The sequence below is a fragment of the Phoenix dactylifera genome, chromosome 3, assembly GCF_009389715.1.
Source record: "Phoenix dactylifera cultivar Barhee BC4 chromosome 3, palm_55x_up_171113_PBpolish2nd_filt_p, whole genome shotgun sequence".
Classification (NCBI taxonomy): Eukaryota; Viridiplantae; Streptophyta; class Magnoliopsida; order Arecales; family Arecaceae; genus Phoenix; species Phoenix dactylifera.
The window spans coordinates 3,125,965-3,150,950 of record NC_052394.1 but is presented as its reverse complement, the minus strand read 5'-3'; the positions used below and the strand labels follow the sequence as shown (position 1 = coordinate 3,150,950).

The 24,986-nt window shown below is 37.7% G+C and overlaps 2 protein-coding genes across 4 annotated transcripts in view; one reads left to right on the top strand and one right to left on the bottom strand.

Moving 5' to 3' along the window:
* Positions 1-356: 356 nt before the first annotated feature.
* LOC103709587 (carboxy-terminal domain RNA polymerase II polypeptide A small phosphatase 1-like) lies at positions 357-6,399 on the top strand. The gene is made up of 6 exons (XM_008795026.4): positions 357-805; positions 3,572-3,700; positions 3,789-3,909; positions 4,013-4,094; positions 5,663-5,816; positions 5,963-6,399. Exons 1-6 carry the CDS (start codon positions 515-517, stop codon positions 6,095-6,097), a joined length of 912 nt encoding a protein of 303 aa, XP_008793248.1. The 5' UTR covers positions 357-514; the 3' UTR covers positions 6,098-6,399.
* A 1,719-nt stretch (positions 6,400-8,118) lies between these two features.
* LOC103709595 (symplekin) overlaps positions 8,119-24,986 on the bottom strand; it is a 33,322-nt gene continuing 16,454 nt past the window's right edge. For 2 of the 3 annotated variants that reach the window (XM_039124290.1, XM_026805198.2), the window contains exons 7-28: positions 24,188-24,313; positions 23,533-24,105; positions 22,836-23,423; positions 21,434-21,502; positions 19,311-19,427; positions 18,989-19,231; positions 18,285-18,332; positions 18,051-18,191; positions 17,075-17,233; positions 16,915-16,977; positions 16,694-16,801; positions 16,215-16,298; positions 16,065-16,112; positions 14,371-14,445; positions 12,993-13,088; positions 12,840-12,920; positions 12,682-12,753; positions 12,027-12,071; positions 11,808-11,891; positions 8,806-8,909; positions 8,564-8,714; positions 8,119-8,452 (exon numbers count right to left, since the gene is read on the bottom strand). In XM_039124290.1, coding sequence (XP_038980218.1) covers positions 8,570-8,714; positions 8,806-8,909; positions 11,808-11,891; positions 12,027-12,071; positions 12,682-12,753; positions 12,840-12,920; positions 12,993-13,088; positions 14,371-14,445; positions 16,065-16,112; positions 16,215-16,298; positions 16,694-16,801; positions 16,915-16,977; positions 17,075-17,233; positions 18,051-18,191; positions 18,285-18,332; positions 18,989-19,231; positions 19,311-19,427; positions 21,434-21,502; positions 22,836-23,423; positions 23,533-24,105; positions 24,188-24,313 — 3,069 coding nt within the window. In that variant the 3' untranslated portion in view covers positions 8,119-8,452; positions 8,564-8,569. The remainder of the gene's footprint in view (positions 8,453-8,563; positions 8,715-8,805; positions 8,910-11,807; positions 11,892-12,026; positions 12,072-12,681; positions 12,754-12,839; positions 12,921-12,992; positions 13,089-14,370; positions 14,446-16,064; positions 16,113-16,214; positions 16,299-16,693; positions 16,802-16,914; positions 16,978-17,074; positions 17,234-18,050; positions 18,192-18,284; positions 18,333-18,988; positions 19,232-19,310; positions 19,428-21,433; positions 21,503-22,835; positions 23,424-23,532; positions 24,106-24,187; positions 24,314-24,986) is intronic. The other variant, XM_017843402.3, reaches the window with a different exon arrangement.

The window sequence follows — 24,986 nt, the reverse complement described above, 5'->3', positions numbered from 1 at the left end:
TATTTTAAAAATTAATTAAAAAAATTGTATCACGTGTCAACCTAACTTCGAAAATAATATTAGGAGTCTCTACCTAGTAACTCAACTTATGTACAGTTCTCGTTTATCACATGGATATCGGTACTTGTAATAAAAATTTCTACTGATGATTATTAAATTTTTTTAGTTAATGTATAATAAAAATTTAATATTTTTTTAAATTTGTTATAATTATTATGTTGCTATATTATATTTTTAAAAAAATGGAGAAAAAAAAAAATAAACGGCGTCCTTTGCATTCTTTTTGAGGTGGGGTATGAAATGCTATCCAGCCCCATGTTACCAACCGTGCATATAATATTGCTTTACTTAGAAACAAGCGAATCTCGGAGTTCATCCGGATCACACCAACCTTTCATTTCTCTTCCCCTCGTGGCCACTCGAGCGGCCGCCCACCCACCGGATCCCCTCCGCCGCGGAGGCGTCCGCCCCAGCCATCCAGACCGCACTTCGTGCCCACGCGAGTCCCATTCAGATGGAGGAGCTGGCCCGCTCGGCGCCGGCGGCCATGTACTCCCCCGGAGGCGGCGCCGCCAGCAGCCTCCCCGTGTGGCGGACGGTGGTGAGCTGGGCTGGGTTCCTGCTACACATCCTGCTCCAGATCCTGAGGGGAACCCCCTCGTGGGCCCAGTTTCTCTCCTTCGTCCCCTTCCTTTCCTCCTCGTCCTCCTCCTCTCCAGCCTTCAGGCCCCTCCCCGTCGAGGCCCCCGCCGACACTCCGCTGCCGCCTCCCACCGTCTCCGACATCCCCTCCGACAAGCTCACGGTATTGCTTCGATCCTGCATCTCCTCTCACTTTGATGTAAAAATCCCTCCTTTTCTGTTATTCTCTCCGCATTTTCGTGTGGAGATCCCACCATTGTTATTTTCCTCCCCAGAGTGGATAGGAATTATGGTTCAGTAGTCTCAGTTGCATCCATTATGTGAAGATCAATGACTTTACCGGTCGAACTAGTGAAATCAATGTAGGTTTGATCGCTAGCGGAAAACAAATGGTCTGAGTACTGGATTCATGTTGCGAGTAACATGCTTGAATTGGGAATTTAGAGCTGTAATGGAAATTTGAAGGAACTTAAAATGATCTGGAGTAATTAAAATGAGCATACATGATAATCCAGCCATCATGGTATGTTTGTGTCAGCGTGATGCTTGAGATTATAAGCGATTTCATTTGATTCTTTGATTCATGAAGTTTCTTTTATCACACTTCACCTATAGTTCTTGATATACTGGATGAAGTGAAACTAGTTATCTCAATTCTATATTTTAGCATGATAAACCTGAATCTCAGCAAGAAATCTTGCATTTTTATTGTTAAAAATGTTGATCTCATGACTTACTGAGTTCAGATTACAGTCTCATCAGTTAGAAAGCCTCTTTGGCAGTCTCTATGGTTACCATATATTTCTGACAGCTGCAATTTGTACTTTAAAATACATGTGTACAAAAATATTGAATTTTCACAAAATATGGAGGTTAAAAGAGGCTTGAAGATTTGCTTATGGAGTTTAAAAGAGGCTTGAAGATTTGCTTAAGTGCCAGCACTCATTTTTTGTATGCAGTTGTTTATTTTATAATGCGATTGCTTTACATAGTAGTATTGGATTTCTTGGTGGGGATATGAAATAATTGATTGTTTGGGGAAGTTCCTCTCTTTGAGAGAAGCATTGATGACATAAGTGCTCACTTATGCTGTCTCCACATCAATGATTTTGCTTATGATATGATTGTTAGTTTTTTCTCAAAAAGATATGCCATTGTTCTGTATTACTCGATTTCAATTGTTTCAACTGGAAGACAGGTTCCTTTTCTTCTTCTTACCCCCAATCTATCTATGAATAAATTGTTTGCCTCATTTGTTACATTTGGGTGCCAAATCTATTCTATGTTTCGTAGAAGGCAGACTTACATAAGCTGTTTATGCTAATACTAGAGGCCAGCATATGTGATGCATGTGCATCGAAATTTGTGGACGGCTGTCTTTTCGTTTAAAAAGGGTTTGAACGGGAAAGAGTTTCTTTTGTTTTTTGACCAGCACATATGGTGGGAAAAATGTAATATGTTGTTTTTGTGGGAAAAGGTGTGTGGGAATCGAAGAGGGAAATGCAGAACCTACATCTTTATTTTACTCCTTCTGGTGGGCGATATGTGAGGAAATACTGAAGCTGTGTACTCCAGGCCAGGGATGGGAGAAATGGCCTCCAAGGCTTTTCTACCATACATAGTATGAAGTAAGATTAAGTATACTGTTTGATGTGGAGTTTCAGGCGACCTTATTTTGGGCTTCTGCTTGTAGATAATATGGATGCATTAGCAAGAGCGAGACCATGACTTAATATTTGGTTGGCTTAAGATGATTTAACACATAGGGGGAAGACAGTAGGAATTCAGGTAGTGGAATTCAGAATTCAGTAGATATGGGTCTGTTATTGGTGTATGATGTTCTGATGACTTAATACCAAGCACCCCTAAGGTTGGATTTTGGTGGTTACTACAAGAATGGATTACAGTCTACAGTTAAGTAACAACAGAAATAATCAAACAACCAAGGCTACTGCCTGCCATCACTTCTTTTCACTTTACATTTCACCATGCCATGCTACAAATAATTATCTGGCCTCCCAAAACACATACTCAGGCATTGTATGAACTGTAGAGTGTGTTGTGGCAAACTATATTAAGGAACATTTGTAAAATCAAGTAGAAACTCATCTGAGCATTAAGTTAGTACATCGCAAGCTGTTTTAACTTGAAGTGTAGCTGAAGTTACCATTGACTCTCAAACTTCCAAGTCTTTTTTATTTCAGCTGTTATGAAATCTCCATTAAACTTTGGATTTATAACTTCAACTGGATCTTCCATTTTGAGAATGCCACGTAGATGCCTGGTAGTAGCTTATTTCATGTTAACAGATTTAGATATTAATGATCAGGTTAGTTGATATTGGCAATGACCCATGATTCATGCTGTGAAAATTAACCCAGAACTTGAATTGATGGCTGATGCCATCTATTCGTTATTTTCTAATGCTATTTTGATATCTGTGACATTGTTTCAATATTCAAGTAGACTTCCCTCTAAAGAAACAGGCTTTTCAAATTTTGATTGGGAGTTTTGTTAAACACTTGCCTGGTTTTTAGTTTTGAAAGTAGTAGGAAACCAGCATATGACCTGGTGATTCTGATAAAAGCTGGTTTGTGTATGGTTTGTTTCTTAGGTCCTCATGTTGTATTTATCTGATTCAGCTTGGTGGTCAGATGTGGTTTTCAATATTCTGTCCTGAACTTTATGTTACACATTAGAAGGCCTTTTGTTTTCATTTCTCTTGCTTCTTTTCTCCCCTACCCCTTATTCCCAAATGATGCATAATTAAATATTTTGGTTGGCATTTTTATCCTATTCATTGGAAAATAACCAGAAAAATGCGGTACTTTTATCAAGTATTTTAGTTGGTCAGATGCTTGATTTTGTATTAGTTATTATATTTTGTATAAATACCATCTGTTAAGGGGAAACTTGGTATAATGTGCAGGTTGTTCTTGACTTGGATGAGACTTTAGTATGCGCATACGAGTCATCTTGCCTTCCTTCCCTTGTTCGTGATCAGGCTATTGAAGCAGGTCTGAAGTGTTTTGAGCTGGAATGCATATCTGTGGAGAAGGTTTGTCCCTTTTGAGCTGTATTTTTCTACTTGCTGTGTCTCATGTTACAAGAGGAACTTTTTCAAAAGTAAAATTCTTGGCTTGAAGGATGCTGAAGGAAAACAAAAGGTGAATCATGTCACAGTTTTTGAACGTCCTGGTTTGCGAGATTTCTTGCAGCAAATTAGCGAGTTTGCAAACCTTGTTCTCTTTACTGCTGGTCTTGAAGGTCTGATTGTTTGGTTATCTTCTGTTCCACCTCTTGGTCATCCTTTTAACTAAGAAAGAGAAAAATTCCTCATTATGGTTATCATCCTTGTATGCTGTTTCAGGTTATGCAAGCCCTCTTGTTGATAGAATAGATGTTGATAATAAATTTTCTCTTCATCTGTACCGGTCTTCAACTGTCAGCACGTAAGTTGATCTTATCTTTCATAAGTAGCTGGAATTACTTTTGGACTGAATTTTCATATTTTTGAACAAATTGTTAAGCAAAACTCTGCCGTGTCAGTAATAAATTCATTATAATAAGCTTCTCGGTTTTCCCTATCATTGTCATTCCTCTGCTCTCATTCATGTTATATCATTATTATACTATTAAAGTCGAATTTGATTTATTTCTGTATGATTAATACATTAATTTCACATTGGCTTCAAGCAATTAACAATAGTAAAGGTTTGAATAGAACTTGTCAGTTATGGTCAACATGTTAGCAACTGCAACTTCTTTTTTTGAGGCAGCCCAATTTTCAACTTTTCGCGGTCAGTAAAACTAAAGCTACAAAATTCAAATAAACAATAATATTTTGCTGATCATCTAAATACTTTTCTAGACAATAACTGTAAAATAATCTGCTTCTCTATCATAATGTTACATTAGTTGGTTCCACCTTAAATGCTAAAGATATACTCTTTAATAGTGACCTTATATGATATTATGATCTTCATGGTAATCGTTTTCATTTATTTTAAAGCAAATAAATCTTAGTGTTTGATGCCTTCTAATTACAAGTATTGTAATCAATGGAAAGAAAGAGGATTCATAACAAAATCCTTTTCTTGTTGATTTGACATCAGAAGGTCTTGTTTCCATAAACAGTGGTGTACACAACAACTACTGGGTAATGATATGATATCAATTTTTCCTTAGATGTGCTGCTTGATTGATATTCTGAAAGCATGTCATTCTGATTTGTACTATTTCAAGTCTTCTGAAAGTTGGGCTGGTAGATGATAGAAGTTAGTGCCAGTTATTTGATAAATTATGTGTATCGGATGAATATATGTCAAAAGAAGTTTAGTTCTTCCTTAGCCGAGCTAATTGTTCTTAACTAATCTAATGGCTCAATGGTAGGGTATATTAGCTCTTCTGCTATTTTTAAGTCCATAACTGGTAGACTTTATTTCCTCATTTCTTTTTTGGTTTTAGCAAACCTACAACGTCAAGGTCCGGGGGTAATCAACGAATTACCCATCTAAACACCATCTACTTTGTCTCAACCAATTGAAGTTTTCTTACTTCAGGCACTTAAAGTATGTTCTAGATTTTGAAAGTGAATTGCCCCAATGGTCATGCTACTCTGCATAGCAACCAGAGTTCCTGGGTTTGAGTCTTGGGTGGTGCATCCCCAAGCATTTGGGCCTGGGTCATTATAATGGGTGGATCTTCCTCCCTTTTGCTCAAAAAACGAAGAAATTTGGAATGTAGATTTAACAACCCTTCCTGCCAATGATGTTTCAGCCCTAAATTGAAATACTTGCTCGTTCTCTGATTGGCATTTTCAAACACATGACGATGCTGCTTGTTGTACACATTTTTCCCCTCTAAATTTGGTTTACCATTCATAACATTTGTTATTGTTTCCCATCACCCAATCTTGACTGGATTATGGAATGAATTTTGCAATAGCAAGAGAGGGATGGAGATGTAATAAGCCTAGTTTTGCATCATGTGATCAAACTTTTAGCATTCTATGGATCAGGGAATATCGGGAGCACGTCAAAGATCTTTCTTGCGTGTCAAAAGATCTCTGCCGGATTGTCATTGTTGACAACAATCCTTTCAGTTTCTTGCTGCAACCACTGAATGGAATACCATGCATCCCATTTTCTGCAGGACAGCCTTGTGATGATCAGGTAGTGAGAGATTATAATTTCCTATGAGATTAGCCAATACATACATGTATATCTGCAATTAGGGTGCAATTTCTTCACCGGAATCTTTTTCTTGGAAAAAAGTATTTGAGTTCTTATCTCTTCTCATCATATGTTGTGCTTATCAGCTTATGGGGGTTCTTCTTCCGCTTCTCAAGCACCTATCGATCCAGAAGGACGTCAGGCCTATATTATATGAAAAATTTCACATGCCAGAGTGGTTTAAACAGCATGGAATACCCATCCATGATTGTAGTTGGTGAAATTTACCGGGTACGATTGCAAAGCTGTCCTTCTCGAGGCCTCTGAGCTGGTGCTGTCTTTCATGCAGATCTTTCTGACCCCAAAGGCTTGCTGTACGTTATCATATTATCCGGTTGTATTTAGGGAACTCCGGAGTTCAATTAGACCCTCGTCCCTCCCATTTTAATATGCCATTGTTATACATTATTTCATTAGCTACATAAATAGCGAATATAAAGTAGCAATTATCTGCTGATTTTGTCATGTAGTCAATACATAATATTTTTATTATATTTATTGTTGAGAATTTTCATAGTAGAAATAACTGGCTGGTAAGTTGCTGAAGGTTTTGGATGTATCATGAAGATGTGGGTGTGTACTTTGAACCAAATTGGCTACTTAGTGAACTCCAAAGAATTCTTATTTTGATTTGCACCTTTGTACTAGAACCAACATTTCTTCATGTTCTCTTTTCTTTTTCTGTTCCTTTTTTCCTCCTCATCAGCTACATGACCACCTTGGCATCATCCTTATAGCTGCGACACATTATTTTTCATTTTCTAGCAGATAGGGATGGTATGATGATAAGTTTTTGATAAGAATATATGATGATAATTAAGCTGCAAGTTGAAGCTCTGACCTTATTTCTGGGAATCATCACTTTGTCTCAGTATGATACTGTACTTGCATTATTTATTTACATGGTGTGGAGAGACCCATAATTTCACTTTTTAGCATGTTGACTGTGCGTGTACTTCGTTAAGTGCTGGTGTCCAACGTCATCTTCGAGGGGGATCCATGACAGCTTGTGGGCTCGCTAAGCTGCCGAACGATGGCGAATGGCCAAAGTTGGTACCGCGTGCCCAGAATCTTTGAATTCGTTCACCGGCCCGACGACTTTTTAGCTAAGCTCAACGTCCATCCCTTGAACGAATATAACCAACCCCGGCTTTATAGAAGATAATGAACTGATCAAGGGAAATCCAGCGGGTTTCTCAGTGTAGCATGGAGCCCCACCAGCCTCCACAGACCAACGTCAGCCGCATCCTGACCCTTTTCGTTGTATGCTTCACATTGCTCCTCTCTCTCATTGGATTCACTTGTTTCCTCACCACCTACATCCCCTTGTCTCGTCACCAAGTCGGTGGCAAAGAGGCTCTCTTCCTCTACAAGGCCATCAACCGGATTGGAATTGTGCTCATGCCGCTCCCCTTTGCTCTCGTTTTCATCTTGCTGCTCTTTCTCGCATTCCTCCGATGCACCGGCCGAGCCAACGATGATTCTCCGGTGCCGATGTCGGAGTGTGCCGCCGATGAAGCTGGGAATGCGCTCGGGTCTGGTTCGAAGACGGTGTCCCACGCCGTTCACCGGACGAGCTGGGATGGAAGCGATCCAGCACCACCTGACTATGACAAAATGAATGAGCTGATGCTGGCTTTTAGATTGGAGAAGGAAAGAGCATTAAGGGAAGCCGATTGGGGTGGTGGGATGTATCGAACTTGAGCTCCTGTATTTAGATTAGCTACAATGTTAATTTTCTCTCCAGGTCCAGGGTCTTGTGTTTGTGTTGAGAGAATAGGGAGCCGACTCTCTTCAATTTTCTTCTCCAGGAATAAATTCTAATCCTTTGATTTCCGACCGATAACCTTCTCTCTTTTAGAAGAAACTGGTAAATTTGGTCTTATGTTTATGATCCTCCCTGCTTTAAACCTTTTGTTTTTTTCCGCTGCAAGACGCCCTGGGTATCAAGTCCCGTGAAGGGAAGCGTAGTGTATTAGAGTTTCTGAGCGATGGGAACAATTAGGCGATTTTACAGTTCTCAGCAAACCATTGTACCCGGGCAAAAAGGGCTACTTTCGTGAGGCATACAAAGGCCAGGCTACCTCATGAAGCTTGCAGTTTAGAGCCTATCAAACATGTAATCTTGTTCATTTAGATGTGAATGATTAACCAAACTCCGAAGCAAGGGGAAGTGAATGGGGGAAAAAAATAACACAGACAGTCAGATACCAAGAATAAAGACCAAAATTAAGTAACGGATACATCAAAACCACTGCAAATTCATCTATGGCACATTTTATTTCCATTATTGTTCCAAAAAAAAGAACCTTATCATACATTACTCCTGGTGCCAAGAATCCATCGAGTAACTCTTACATATGACATAGAGGACCAGTTTTCTAACATTTCTTTGTATAACATTTTGCAATAAACTGCAGCAATGAGACGGCAATACAACCATCAGACCAGCAAAGAGCGAAATATAGCACCACACTTTCTACTGGGACATTATCCAACCTCAAGAATATTTGCTTCCGGTCTCAATAAAATCCTTTATCATGGTCTGCCATTTTGTTGGAAATAATACTGAAAACCTAAGGGAATATAAATTAAGTAGGCACCAATGAGAATCAAAATCAAAAGGAGCTTGTAATGTTGCAGTTAATTGATAGCCACTGACACTAGCAGGATCAAAAACTCCTTACCTGGCCTCAGCTAACAGCCGTAGATTCTTGAGTTACTTCCGTAGCAACATCTGCAGCAGAACTGCCTGTTTCTGCAGCCTGACTCTGGCTTGTCTGTGCTGGGCCTGAAGCTTGTGAATCTTGCACAAGCCCCAAAACCACAAGTGTAGACCTGGAGTCAACATATAAAATCAAGTTTCAACATGACAATTGCTAACTGAAAATCACAACATGACAGAAGAAATATGAAGGGCCCTATGGACCTCGGTAGAGTTGAACGTATGTTCGGCTGGTTAGCATGCTCGGCCAGTGGAGCCCTTAGCATGGGATTTCTGGTCAATGCATTTTCAAGCTGTGGGGCAGGCAACTGGCAAACACAAGAATGGTGCAACGTCAAATACTAACACAGCTCTACTTAACAAAGACATTATCATAAATGGATCCATGCTAGGTGCAAGATTATGCATTACAGCGAGAAAAAGAATAAATAAAATTATACATTAAAATCAAACATCAACTTGCTATCAGGATTTGTCTAACAACCTTCGCACATGATAGAAATTTGGGACCTCAAGATACATAACATGGGCTATTTATTATACAACATTTTGTAATTGAAAATTTATTCTCTCTCTCTCTCTATCTCTATCTCTATCTCTGTGTCTGTCTCTATCTCTGTGTCTGTCTCTGTGTGTTGGTGGGTGGGTGCATACAGAGAGTAAATTCAAATACCACTCTAAAAAACAAAGCAGGGAGCTTATTTTTCCTTTCATAACCATTCTTAGATCACTATGTTTCTCAATACTAGACTGATATATAATAATTAAATAAACCATTTAGCAAAAGGAACAATTTTGTCATGATGGGTAATCCGAACATTCATGTGATCAGACGAACTTGCTAAGGTGATACTGGAATCAGCTTCCAGCATAAAATAAATGGTGCTTGCTAGTCATCAGGACCTGCAAGTAGAATGACAATTAAAGGAAGCACCATAGAAGCATGTGTGGATCAACTTAGCCTAGAGTACCTGCACCCAACACTTGGATATTGAAATTGGTAAGGACACTCAGATGCGATCATGACAAGAAATTCTTAGATATTAACATATGAATTCAAGTCCATTTTAACATATGTGCAGGTTCAGGTTTCTGAGGGGAGTATGTTACTCTAGGTGCAAGTTTCTTCTTACTAAGCTTCTCCCCCTCAATTACAAATGATGATATGTAAACAAGGTTTTAAAACTTAGTTTTGTTATTGGTTTTGGTTGGTTCCATGGAGTTCTCAAATGGAAAATTTTAGTGTTTCATGTATTTATCTCCACATTTCAAAATTGCAATTCAAAAATTTGAGGAAAAAAAATCAAAGAAATGAAAAATGAAGAAAAATAAAAGAAGCATGTAAAAGTTAACATACATTAGTTCGAAGAGTATTTTTTGTTATATGGGTTCTTTATTTATATAGTTTTGACAAGTTTAGACTGATATTAACATTGCAAATAGGTTAAGTTCATGTGCACTGGTATTTTGTATTGCGAACATAGGAGTGCCAATAAGCCGGGTTGGGCCTTGGCCCGAAGCAAGCCCAAGGTTTAAACCTCAAGACTCATTCTGGCTCGACCTGAATCTGGCCCTAGGGCATCATATTCAAGCCTGACCAAGCTCCGAGTATGCTTTCAGGTCGATCCGGGTTTAGATATTTACCCTATTCTCAACTTGGGCCTGGCCTAAAAATTGACTGGCCCTTAATTTCCAGGGCCTCAGCCTGGCTTGCAGCCCTAAAACCTAAGCTCAAGCCTGTTTTTTCCAGGTTCAGGCTGGCCTGACCCGTTGACAACACTATGTGAACATATACACCATTCCATTCACTTTGGTTATATGAAAATTCATAATATCTAACAATATGAAACCTTTTGGCCCATAGTGCGTCCAAATCTTTTTCTACATTTTCTTGTAAAACTCACAAATATGTTAAGTGACTATTTCTTCCCCATAGTCTTGAGGTTAAGTGTCCATTTAATCAAATTCATGTCATTATATAATGTTATATTTATTTTATATGTAAAAATGTTGTTCCTATAACATGTCCTGTAATTGTTGTTCATTTTAGTCTTCATTGCAAAATAATAGACCTTTTAGAGTCCTCGACACATAAAGGACACGTTTTGTCCATCTTCTCTTTTAACTCAGGATATAAAAAAAAGAACAACTAAAATTGATACCGTACAGCCATCTACTTAAATAAGTAGAGAAATGGCCTCAACATGATAGTAACTATCAAAATAAAATTACATTGTTAGTTTCAATCAATTCACACCGAAATTAGACCAAAACCAGTCAATCAAAGCTAACTAAAAACCGCCGATCAACCAAAATTTTGGCCAAAACTAACTGAAATTGCTGAGATCTGCTGAAACCCAAAACAACGGTTTAGTTTTGGTTCAATCTGGGCTGAAACCAATCTGTTTTAGCAGAACCTAAAGCCTTGTCGGTAAATGTCTTGGCAGCAACAATCCAAAGGGTACAAGTTTTTTTTACAAGTACAGCAGAAATTGAATGATGTAGCATTACTATTGGTACAGAAGTAATGTCAAGTGCAAGGTCAATGCTGTGGTGAGCATGTGCTAGACTAGGTCAAGGCTTGGCAATTGACTCCTCATGGTAGATGCTTTTCAAGGTTTTCTTGCACGGATATTTTTTTTAAGGAATGGGGTTGACCTTTAAAATGGGGATTGTTAAACTAAGGTGTTGAGTCAAAAAAACACTCCTGCTCTTGATCCCACTACCACTCAGAAATATAAAGAATGATTTTTCCGTCCCTCCAGATCTCATTCCTACTCCTAGCTTCTATGGGCCTCAATTATTCCTTGTTCTAAACCTCTATTGACATGGAGCATGAGCATTTTACTGTAATTTCTCCATTTCTATTTTTCACTAGAGGAGAACCTTTACCAGCAAGCCAGATACAGAAACTGAACCTTCTATTAATATTAATGAAAGAATTCCCTAGTGTATAATCCTAATTAGTCCCTAGAAACGATTTCCTGCACAAACTTTAACATAAGCCACAATATTCTAGTCAATATAAATAATGTCTCCCTTTCAGTGAAGTTCTCATCCTATTTCCAAGCAAAAATGTTAGCATGCAAGAATCTTCAGATTTCCTCCTATATTTTCCGAGCTGTCCTACCTATCAGCAAGGTAGTAAAAGAACAGTAACTTCAAAAGCACATAGCTAAAAAGTTTTGAATAGCAAGTGAACCAACCTGCAGCAGAACACTGAATGACTGAGGTTTTGTCTGGATAGCACACTTCAGGAAACCCACCCATAACTTTGGATACTTCCATATCTGCAGCAATATATGAAGGCACACAATTTACATTAAATGATTGCTCTTAGAAAAAGGTACACTACAGGTCATCGTTGTTTATCAACAATTGTATCTAGGGGAATTAACTACTCAAATAATTTCATAAAGAGCTACCTGCTTGTTTATAAGCCGCGATAGAATCTCCATTACAAAGTCCACCTATAGAACAATCAAATCAAACCATTATTATAAATAATAGAGGTGCCATCAATGAAAAGGAGAAAAATAGTATGATAATCGAAGTGAATTCACTTAAAGTAAGAGCCAAATAAATAAATAAATAAATCATTGTAAACCATGAAGAATGGGGTAAACATAGTCGGATTACAACAAAGAATTCATAGTTTTCCACCAACCCAAACATGAATTTGATTAAAACACAAATTTGGTCAAAGGACTGACTCTATTGCAGTACTATCCAAGGGTACGAGTCAAGAAATACCCATCAAATATCCAAGCATTCAATGGCCGAAAAATTACTAGATCTGAAGCCAATATTAACAGATATATAAGCCACAAACCATATAATACTTCTATACAGAACATGACCATCGTTATATCTACCAACATAGAGCGGATACCTATCAAGGTGGCAAATGGTTGGGCAGGGTTGGTGTTTGGCATTAATAATGACAAATTAGACTTGAACCTCAATTGACCTATTAGCAATTCTATGGAGTCTTACTTGACAACTAGTTGTCCCACATGACCTGACTCTAAGACAGCTTTTTATATAACTTACATCTCCAACTTTAAAAAATTGACTCACCAAGGCAGGGAATACACCTATTGCCTGTATGACAGTTCGCATGAACAACAAAGGAAGAGGTATCTGTTCAACCTGTAAAAAAGTGATTATTCTCAATGATCAAATAATCAGTAATAATAACAAGACGTGAGAAGTCATCTAGTTCCAGAGGTACATACTAATTGATTCAAAACCTTTGCCAAAACTTGTTGAGTGAACACATTCTGCTGTTCAAAGCAAGCAGAGCAAGCATCCATGACCTACATTGCAATCTAAACTTAATTATTTGCACAATTGAAGCCAGCACCAAAACTAAAACATGGCTTGATTACCTTTTTCAGAGGTATCTTATCTTTCTCAGGATCTATTCCATGGATAGCAATCAAAATTTCAGGTGGACTGAGGCAAGGGCCAGTATGTGGTGACCCCTTAATAAACACAAGGAAAGAAACCAAAACAAAACTAAATATATAAGAGAAATTTACTAGGTCAAATAAAAGGATGAGATGCTAAGCAGACTATATAAATGTCCAATCCTCAAGCAAATTCATGGAAATATAAGGCATAATTGTCTTTAAGCATTTCCAAATGTCAATTGAGAATAAATGTCTTTGCAGTAAAGCAGATGAGATGACTTCATGCAATATACCAAAAGGAGAAAAAGCACCAGACTCCTAGACAATACTGCAAATATTTTGTTGATGTTTAGAGAATGAGTAAAGCACTTACAACCCCACCTATCAGTTCCCTATAGGAACTATCCGCCGAACCTCCTTTGCATACTGACATTTCCTTATCCTCACCCAATTCCATTCACTTTTTCAGGAGGTTCTCATTACTTAAAGATAAATAAATTCAAGACCCACAATTTTCTTCACATACAAATCAATAAATTCAAGACCTACACTGTTTACATACAAATGCAAACTCGCTTAAGTTAATCTTTAACCAAGAAATCCATACGAAGCATCCAGAAGAAATTGTTAAATTTACAAGCTTTTCCAAGCCACTCATACAAAATAAGGACCATCAACATAATCAAAGTTGTTGATCACATTCACCCTACCAGTCACCAGAAATCCATTCCTTCATCCCTTTTGCATATATATCACTAATGAAGTTCAATGAAAGTTGACCTCTGTGTGTGAATGCTCAACCTAGTTTTTCTGATCAATACATCATCCTTAGCATTTTCCTTCATATGAGGAAGCAAAAATATAATATATGTTTTATAGCATTATGAAGCAACGGTTCTCTAACATCACTTCTTTATATTACTATAGAAGGACAAAGTATTTTAAAATTATAAACAACTTAATTTAATAAATATCCTATCATTTCTGCTTATAAGAGCAAGCACTTTTTAGAACAATTGTTCCAAAGAAGGTCAACTTTGTCTCTTCAGCAATTTCTGCTTTTGCATTTAATGTGTTCACATGCATATGGATATCATATATTAGAGACAGCCAAAATCAGAAAGACTTGCTAAAATATTTGATTTCACTATTATAACTTGTGCCACCTAGCTACCCCCAGCTCAACCACCAAATAGCAGACTTGGAATTAGTTACTAAAAATGAAGGCAAAAACTCATTCAAACAGAAAGAAACAGACATAAGAATAGTCAAATGAAGAACAATTTTATTGATGCCATCCTATCAAATCACCATTTTACATCTAAAAAAGGAACGGACACTTCGTCAAGAATACCTGTAGCATCCGGGTGAGTCCAGCTTGAAACTTATCCAGGGGAAGATTAACAATTTGGGGGAAAATAGGAAGGATCTAGCAGGCATAAAAGCAAACCAAGGTGAGAATCTAACTGGAGTGATTTACGAAGAATAATTCTATATAAAAAAAGTTTTTAGATAGTCATAATGTGTCATCATCCTATGCAACCAAAACTGTTAAAAGTCTAAAAAAATAACAGGAAAAATGTATGTGAAAAATAAAAGAAGACTAACGAAATGACATACTAAAGCATCAAGATCAAATTAAAACAGCTTTCAGATGTACAAAACACAAAACATTGTGACAAAGAAACTAACAATTTTAAGCAAAAAGCTATCTCAACCACTTATCCACATTAAAAGGGGGAAAAATATTGATACCATTGCATGAGAGAGAAGTTTACATGACATCATGCAATTAGATAGACATTATAAAAAAAAAAAGTTATGTATATATGTCTATGTATATATGTATGTGTATAAATGTATATAAAAGTTATGTATGTATATATGTCTATGTATATATGTATGTGTATAAATGTATATATGTTATATATCTATATATATAATAGAGCTGATGTGTGGGTGCCCATACAACAGTCCAAATAGGGTGACTGGATGACTGGAGACCACACATCAATGTTCCAAGGCATTGGATATGATCCGCTATCTCTAAAGTACATGCTGTCAAAAAACATCATGTGATTTGGAGACCCTAGACTATGCATTCCTTATGCATCCAATGCTTAAAAATGGGCAGTTTAACTAACACGAACAATACATATTTTTGATCATTGGAAGCATAGGCTAGGATCTCCAAATCACATGATTTTTTTAACAGTAAGCAATTTAGAGATAGTAAATCACATCCAACGGCCTTGATCATTGGTTCTGTGCCTTGGTCGTCCAGTTAGGGCCGATCTTATTCAAATTGTTGTTTGGGAAACTACATATTAGCTCTATTTTATGCATATACATATATACACACATACATGCATATACATGTATGCGCATGGAGTATGTATGTTTGCAGAAAACAAAAATAGCAGGTGATATATCTGGCATATTAATTCCTAATGCAACAACGAAGCCAGCTTTGTTAGCTTCATAACTATTGGTTGGAGGAATGTCACCAAAGAAAAAGGTAAGACATTTAAGAAAATAAAGTCAACTAGTCCATGAGGGCTGTAACACCCAGAAGAATACATGTTATTAGCAGCAAAAGTGGAGGAGGAATATCAACCTATCCATAAAGACAGTCATATGTCAAAGAAATAAAATAATGCTCTAACATTTTTCCTGTCCTTTTTGCACATTAATGAAATCCAACTTGACTAGTTATTGATTTTGTAACTTCTAGCTTGCCGCTGTTAATAACTAAAAACGACTGTGGCGGATCCTAAATTTGATGTATATCTAATCAATTCACAGAACAAACTATAGCATAAATCACCTTTGCCGCTAAAGAGAGCAACTGTATCACTCCTAACAAGGATAAAAACTACGGAGGAAACAAGTGTGATATAATAGGCGGAAACATGTCACATTAGACAATAGCATGCATATTTTGCTAACACATGATACAGGTAAAAGTTTTTTGTGTCTGGGCATGCGTGTGCGCGCGCGAGAGAGAGAGAGAGAGAGAGAGAGAGGAGGGAATGTTGGCAAAAAAACCTCGTCTTTTGATAGAAATGATAATACTGGAATTAGAATATCTACATCCTGCAGGCAAGAAAAACGTCAAATAAATAATAATAAAAAGAAAAGGAAGAATAACACAAATATGCAAACTCTGATTTTTAAAGAGTAGTTAACTGAATCAACCTGAAATTTGGAATGATATAACTTTTTGACTGACGAAATCAAATCTTGTGAAGGAACAACTCCATCTGTTAGTGTTTGCAAAACCTGCTCAATTGTAATGATAATGTCATTCAAATGTGAAGTAAATGAAATGGATTAATAAAAGCTAAGAAGTAAAACTATTCGGAGGATGATCTGGTTTCTTTAAGTCTACATGCATAAATGAACTCAAGTTTCATAAGAAAGTAATAGTAATTCTCATAGTAAATTGCTTCCATAGTTTTCATGGGAAACCTAAATAAGATTGCAATACATATCCAAATAGGGAACAAAATGGATTTCGCCTCCATTATGCTTTCAACCTGGAATAAGCTGCAATCACAATTTATTTTCCAGTGTTCCTTAGTCTATGCCAGCATCAACAACATGAAAGTTTTGACTCTTCTGTCCTGCATTTATCAGTATTGACTACACAGAGTAGAGCATTTTTTTTAACAAACCAGCATGAGGAGGCTCTCGCTTCCAGTTGGTGGATCTGAGATAATGCCAAGCAGTTCGGGTGAAGTCCCTATAGTACGAACCAGGATGGGAATATGGCGATGGACTGCCTGCACAATGTAAATGATTAGAAAAACAAGCAATAAACGGTACAAGATGGAATAGGCCTTATTTTTTGTAGAATATCATGAACATGCTAGAGAGAAATAACAGTGGAAGAAACCTGTTTTGCAGCTTTTGGAATGCATTTGTAAATTGCAAAAATTCTCCGAAGAAGGGAATGCTTCTGTCCAACATATACAGAATTCACTTAGCCTTGAATAAGGATGCACAGACATAGCATGTGCAAATGCATGATGAAGGCTGCATGAACCAATCCATACCTTGGTGCAAAGAGCAAAATAAAGTGATATGCACCGTTGTGCCTCTGATATTGAAGAGGAAGTTGTATTTTGGTCCAATGGGTTATCAGATGTGAGCTCATTTTTATCAAGACTTGGGGGCGGCTGCCGCCCAGCAGGTGGCTTTTCCAAATCACCATTCTGATGAAGTTTGAGACAGATTTAATAAGCACAAACATAATTATATTTCTCGAATAAAGTAACATCACAACAGCTAAGTACTGGAAGAAATTAACACCAAAACCTTCTGCTAGACAAAATGAACTTCCAATATTGAAAAGACTCCCGATGATTCAATAAGTTTAATTTATGTACACAAAGTACAGAAAGCAATGCAAAAAGGTGATACAAGCATTTTGAGCGGATACAGCTTTAGCAATTTTTGAAAAACCACTCTTGGTTGTTCCACGAGACCTTTGCATCAGAATGTCTTCCAATGGGACCAGAATAGAATGGGCAATTCATCCAAGAAAGACTTAAAATTCAAGATGCCAGCTGGATGTAGTTCGCCTAACATGTACAATAGGAAGTGATGAATTGTATACTATCAAGCATCTTATTAAGATGGAATTATCATCAAATTACATGCATCTTCATGACTTAAAATGGTTATATGTTGAAGTTTAGAATCAGCAATGCTCCAATGAAGATGCACACAAAGTTTGAATGATGCTTCAGAGAACAAACACTTCACAAAAAACCCACTTAATGTTTCACTCCAACTGTATTTTACACCTCAAAAGCAAAAGATGTTTTTTGAGGGTGAACTTTAACAAAGTGGTCCAGCCGACAATTAACCAGCCTACTATAAACAGTATTTTATTTATTCTGATTTCAGGCACTAACTCCACTGAAAGGTAGGAAAGTGTCCTACTTGATGTAATGAATTTCTTTTATCAATACGACAAACGTAAAACTATAATATGTCAAATGCTACTTAACAGCATACAAAGCAAACCTTTTGCAATCCAAGAGCTGAACCATCGGCATCGATGTCCTCCGTGGCAGGAATATCATCTGCTACTGACTGGAGCTTCTCACTAGCAAATACTTCAATTTTTTGAGAAATGCTTGGCATAGGAAATAGCTTATTTGCTACCTGCAAATAAACAGAATCCAAACAGAAATATAATGGATGAAGGATGTTGATCAAGCTGATGTTCAGCTGCAATAGCAAGGCGTGTAGAACTACCAGGCGTATTGCTTTCATTCGCACTTCTTCCACAGGATGTACTGCACTCTATTAGGAGAGAAAAAAGAAACAAAAAGACAAGAAATGAAAATAGAACTAATCAGCTTTATCAGAGATACAAGTTCATAGCAAACAAAAGGAGCACCTTTATATCTTTCAAAATTTATGATTCAGTCAATTGCCCAGCTAGGTTTGAGACTGTTTTTTGTAAGGCCCAAAGAATCCTTTTCTTTTATTTTCTATTTTTTTTTGGTGGGGCAGGACTATTTTATAAATTAGTCAAGAGAGCAAACCATCAATACTCTTTTACAAAGCATGCCAGTGGGAATATGATATCTTATCGAGCAAAGCTAATCTAAAATGAGTGAAGGCTGGAGGAAAACAGTCAAAACTCAAAACATTAGCAAGGTGGGGAAAAAAGACAGCATAGGATGAGGAGGTGCCTTAGAAGCTCATTTGGATAAAGTTATTTTCCTTACATAGCCGACAAGCTACACTACTTCCCAAGGGATTCCTCCAAAGTTACAGCTAAAAGAATTATGAATTTCCAACCATCAACAAGAAAAGGAAGGCCATCCAACATATGAATTTCCATTCAGCATGACCAAAAATGCAAGATAATAAGGATACAGTGTATAGAATGCTTGAAAAAAAATGTAGATAAATACAAAATATTGGATAATCTAAATTTAAGAATAAAAAACCTGTAATGCAATCTGGAGGCATCTGTCTCTATTAGAAGGCCTAAGCAAAATCAGATTCCAAACAGCACTGAGGCCTTGCGTAACTCGGTCACCACTTTGAAAGTCCTTTTCATGTCTCTCATTTTCAGGAGAGCATAAGCGCTCTAACAGCTTCAATACACCCTCCGGTAGGTAAGGCACTTCACCAAGCAATCTGCTCAAGGATTTATCCAAGGCTGGGAAAGTATCGTGAAGTGTTTCTGCCTATACATAAATTTTAAATTAAGAAAAGGATCAGATAATTTACATATGACTATATGAGACAAGAAGGATTTATACACACCACAGCAAGAAGAAATGTTTCATAAACTGATGTGGCCGTTCTAGATGAAAAAAAGTCCTGATCCTGCTCTGCCTCCCGATACAACCTGTATAGGACACGTAATGTCAACTCGTGCCCCTGAAGACATAAATAAAGTCAGGAAAATGCATCTCATAAACCAAAAATATTGATTAGCAGACTAATAATCACCTAACACTGCAACTACATACATGCATCTGATCAACAGCATGTAGGGTAAAAAAAGAAACCACATTTTGCAAGTGTCTAGACTTTAAATGATCAAAATACCCATATAAAATATAGCGAACATATCAGGAACTAATAACAAAAGTAACTCTGCATGCCAAGTTGCCAACTGTAAGAGGAAGTTTAGATTAAAAAAATTAGTTTTAAAATATGCAATTTCATACCAGGTCCAATCTAACACTCTATTCTTATACATTCCTAACTCAAAAATCAATTCTAATGGAACATTTATAAAAGGTTCCAAGTGCTGAAACTATCAAAAGATAGACACTACATTCAAGCAAAAACATGTAAGTGCACATAAAATTACTTGGAGAAATTACCTAATCAGCATCCAAAAATTCTGCTTATTTGCGGGTGCAAAAGCCTTAAAACTTCTCTAATTGCTTTGCAATATGCATCATGGTCATTTCAATATGCATCATGGTCATTTCAAGGCCCTTATTCATTACCTCCCTGCTTCCCGACAAGTTCAATTCTCAATATCTACTATATACAATAAGAACTCCCAAGCTAAAGATGAAACCAGGCTCCCAGGGAGTGAAGCCTCTTTTTATCTAATATTGTAATCTACTATATATAATGAGAACTCCTGAGCTAAAGATAAAGCCAGAGTCGCAGGGAGTGAAGCCTCCTTTATGATTAGGGCTGTAATTTTTATTAATCTAGGGGGCTCTGCATTTGGGACTCCCTCTGAGAGTGAGCATAGAGAAAAAGGCTTAAAATCAAAACTCTTGACTTGATGTAAAGCCGGACTCCTAGATGAAGCCTCACAAGGTTAGTAATTAAAAATCACAGGATGGGCCCAGCTATTTCTGCAGAGGAAACCACTCGCGCCATCCAAAAAAGAGGGGCCCATTCCTTTTAACCTGATATGGCTCTCTTTTCTCTCCCTCTTCTTCCCACGCCATGCTCCCTTTGAAAGGTGGATGTGCATAGCATGTTCTGTAAACTAGTATCTGTAAAAGGCACTTCCTGATATCCAGCCATTAATCCAAAAAATGTCTGGAGTTAACGAATTTGACCAGTGCCATCTTTACAGTATGAGTGTAAAAAGGAAATGGATAACCTGATATGGCTCATTTTCTCTCCCTCTTCTTCCCACGCCATGCTCCCTTTAAAAGGTGGATGTGTATAGCATGTCCTGTAAACTAGTGTCTGTAAAAGGCACTTCCTGATATCCAGCCATTAATCCAAAAAATGTCTGGAGTTAACGAATTTGACCAGTGCCATCTTGACAGTATGAGTGTAAAAAGGAAATGGATAACTTGTATATTCATAAAGCACCTTTTTTAGAACTTGTCCATATGCAGTTCAATATGTCATTTTAGTTTATGGAACAACCTACACAATGCAGCTAAATAAGATTGAAAAAATAATATATCTGTTCGTTAATGTCTTGTTACAACACTATAATTGTCAAACAGATCACAAGTCTACTGTATCACACTTTTACTAGCCCTTACCCTCCATGTTGAATAATCTAAATGCTGCATTTCTTATAATTACCTACCCTAAATAATGTTTCTCACTCGACACACATCAGCTCTCTGGTCTGCACCTAACAAGATATAATATCAAGTGCACTAGCCAGATAATTTGGCCCTCCATTAACTTACCCAAATAGGAAACAATCTCAAGAAAGATGTCCCTATACATCACATATACTATATTTTGAATTTTCAGCTGCAATTGAATGCAAACTCAACATTAGAAGGCAATGCAGCAGGCTGGAGTTCTGTCATACTTGAAAATTAAATAACCAGTAGATGATTTTGTTACTGTTTCCAAATACCCAAGAGCAATAGATTGATTTGTAAATACATACAAGAAAACTAAATATAACAGTAAAAATGAACCGCCAAGTTATACATTACCTCATGATTCATATAGTCAGACAGCACATGCTTTTGTAGAAGCCCCCATGTATCTAATTCTAAAGGGTACTGCAGCAAAACAAAAACTCATGAAGAAATGTAAATAACAAAGCAATGGCCGAAAAAAATAACACCAACTATGTGAAAGGGAAGAAAACAAATAAAATTGAGAAACTCCACCAATACAAGATAAAGGAAGCCGAACAATGTGCAAGCTGATTTGAAATAAATTGAGATACATGTATTTATCAATGAAACTGGAGGTTTCAATACAGCAGCCTCTGTGCATTGAGGATTTAGCACTGGATGCTCTATGCACAATCATAAAAAATGGTTGATACTCAAACATCAGCAGCAGCCAGATTGATCATTTGTATCAAAGTATTTAAATAGTGGAAGATAATATCCATACAAATTGATCAAAATAACAAACTGTTGTTATTAGGTCACTTGTAACTAGCTAAGTCTCATGCAGACCCAAGGCAGATTCAGGTTAGCCTAAACATTGCTTGTCCATGTCCCCCAATAAGCTGGGCCAGGGTTAGCTTGTCATTTGAAATCAAATTAGATGGACCTAGCTCAAGCCTGGTCCCACACCACTCTAGAAAAAGATCCTCGTATGGCCTGAGCATGGTATATTGATCAGGCTACATATGCAAGAACAAGCTCATCGTGTAACCATTAAAATGAACCACCGAAAAAAAACTTTGAAGACTTTACACATAAATAGCTTAGTGAATGGAGAAAGATGCTAAGATATGAAATTACCACCTTTTAGAAACAATGAACATTTTTAATATCTGAACCAAGATTTGCCATCTCGGTCAAGACCTTGCATACCATGTCCATATAGTGTCAATATGCCCGGTACAAGGGTCGGCTTGGCGTACCTAACCTCGGCGTCTTAGTACACCTCCCATACCAAGTTTCAGTTCAGTACTAGTACGGTATGATATACCCGGTATGGGTGGCAAGCACCGGTACGACAAACCTTAAATATAAACCACATAGAAACAAAATTTATGACCCAGCAGAGCCTTCAAAGACAACCATACCAGATCCAAAACTCAACAGCTATACTAAGCCAACTTCATTGATCAATGTCAATATACGACATGAAATTAGTCTAAGCATCAGCTCACCTCAACTTTACCAATCCCAGTAGATATGGAAAACAAAAGATTAATTCACTAAAGATAAGGTCACAGTTAATCTCTCTTTTCTCCATATTCCCTGGTTACAAAGGAGTTGAATTGAGCATTCTTAATATAAACATCAAAAACAGAAAAAGAACAAGCAATTTACCAAAATTTCAGTTAGCCAAAAAACATATCAGCTAAGTTTCCACGAATCAAAATTGGAAATAGTGATGGAAGCTTGCGAAGAACAAAAGGATTATTACCTCAACTCCCAAGTGAGAAAGCAGGGGAAAGTGGATTTGTGATCCACCAGATATTGCTATTTGCTTGTAAGCTTCAAGGATGCGCATGAATGCCACTTTTTGCAGATGATCTTTGTCTTCATCAGTAAGGTCGACATTAGTCACTGTCATCTTTGGTAGAATATATTGAGGAGCAGTAGTAACAGATGCTATACAAGGCAGCTGGCTTGCATCTGTTATGGCTGGTTGTGGACTCTGGGCTTCACAATCAGTTGTAGAAGCATCAAGCCGCATTGTGCTGACCAAATTAACAGCATGTCCTAGATTTGTTTCTTGCAGCTCGGCAGTAGAAGTATGAGAAGCATCCTGGGACTCTTGAATCTCATCAAAAGAACTGGTGGAATCCAAACCAGGTATTTTACTCTCTGTTGTTTCCATGTTTGCATATAATGGAACAGCTGTACCGTCTTTTTCTGTTACAAGTTCACTTGGCTCCACAGAAGCAGGCAAACTGGCAGATGTAGTTGCAATGACATCACCAACACTAGAGGGTGAGAAAGTTGCATCTGTTGTGGCTGTCATTTTCTCTTCATCTCCCTGCTGGATTTTCTGCAATTGCAAGGGAAGTTTGGAGCACCTTAAAACACAATCTGACAGTTCCAAAATCCAAAAGATATTAGAACAGATGCACTAGATATTTAGAGAACAGAGAGCTTACAGAAATATCATATGATGCTGAAGGTTGAATATTCAACAGTGACGCTAGCATTGGTAGAGAACTTGACAGTGAAAGAATATCTGAAGCAAGCACTGATGGCCGCAGAGCAGGCAGGCTATTACTAACAAAGCCAGAGGCATAACCCAAACCAGAAATTAATTCTTCCTTCCCATCTGCTTCAGGACAAGTTGGTGGAAGATGCTGCATATTAGCAATAACTACTTCCGCTAGCAAGTCACAAGTGATACTTGAAACAAGAATCTCTAGTGACCCAGCAGCTTTATCACCTTGGGCAACTAATGCACCAAACATGCTAACAAGTTGCTGTACAGGTCCAGAACTTCCATCCCTCGAAGTTGTAGAGCTAATCAAAGGCAGATTAATCTGGACTGAATCAGGACTTTTCTGAAGCGATTCATTGGTAACCTCTTTAGCCGCAACAGATGTTTGTCTAGCTCTTTTACTAGAAACAACATCATCTTGTGACAAATCACTGCACTCTTCATCCATATTTCTTTTACACCCAAGATCATTGTTTCGCTCATCACACTCTTGCAATGTTACCTTATCATCCTACAACAATTTCCAATCCATATTTAGATGAGGAGGGGGAAGGGGAAGGGTCTAAGTTACCAAAACGGAGAAGGGAATATACCTTAGGAGGTGACAACTCTTCTCTACGGACTACTATACCTCCAGAATTCTCCTTAAGCTTGACTGCTGGTTCTGCCAACTCACCAGCATTAATGGCTTTTAGAGCTTCAACCAAACGAGCACGCCACTGCAGAGATAAGAAGCAACATAGGCCCATTTCTCAAATCATGAAAATCCTTTCTGAGCTGAATTTACTTTAAAAAGAAAAGGACTTACATTGTGAGCAGCAGCTTAAACTATATTCATGATATGAACAAAGTTTAAATAAACCTGGTAGAAGCTAGACCTGAGCAAAGTAGGACACGCTGACCCAACCCGACTTTTAGCAAGCTTGGTCTGGGGTTTCCAGCCCAATGGGCCAAGCCAACCCCCATTTTTTTAAGCCCAAACAAAAAATTGGGCCAAGCTCAGGCTTCCAAATTTTAACCCCAAATTCTAGTATTTAAAAACTTTATATAAATTATATATAATCAAAAGACTAAAATTACAAAAATAAAGAATATAAAACCCAAACCCTAACTTAAACCCCCTTGCCCCCTCTTTGTTTCCTCTTCTAGCAACCACCCTTACCCCGCAAGCCACAGTCCAACCTCCTTGTTCCAGTCTTCCCTCTCCTCTCACTTTTGCGCTCCCACCTGGTTGTCGAAGCCGCATAAGTACCCAGACCTCTCTCTCTCTCCCTCCCCCATCCCTTTGATCCCTCTCTCTCATGCACCCCCTATAGCCACCAAAGCCTTTTGACCGATGGCTCAACTTGGATGGCCAAACCATCCCCTTTCTCCTCTATCCCCACATCCCCC

What these genes read in the sequence shown, in the direction of transcription:
- LOC103709587 (XM_008795026.4), top strand. Translation starts at nt 515, where the DNA reads ATGGAGGAGCTGGCCCGCTCGGCGCCGGCGGCCATGTACTCCCCCGGA. An exon ending in AATGCATATCTGTGGAGAAG is followed by an intron (nt 3,701 to 3,788) that starts GTTTGTCCCTTT and finishes CTTGGCTTGAAG; the next exon opens with GATGCTGAAGGAAAACAAAA. An exon ending in CGGTCTTCAACTGTCAGCAC is followed by an intron (nt 4,095 to 5,662) that starts GTAAGTTGATCT and finishes TCTATGGATCAG; the next exon opens with GGAATATCGGGAGCACGTCA.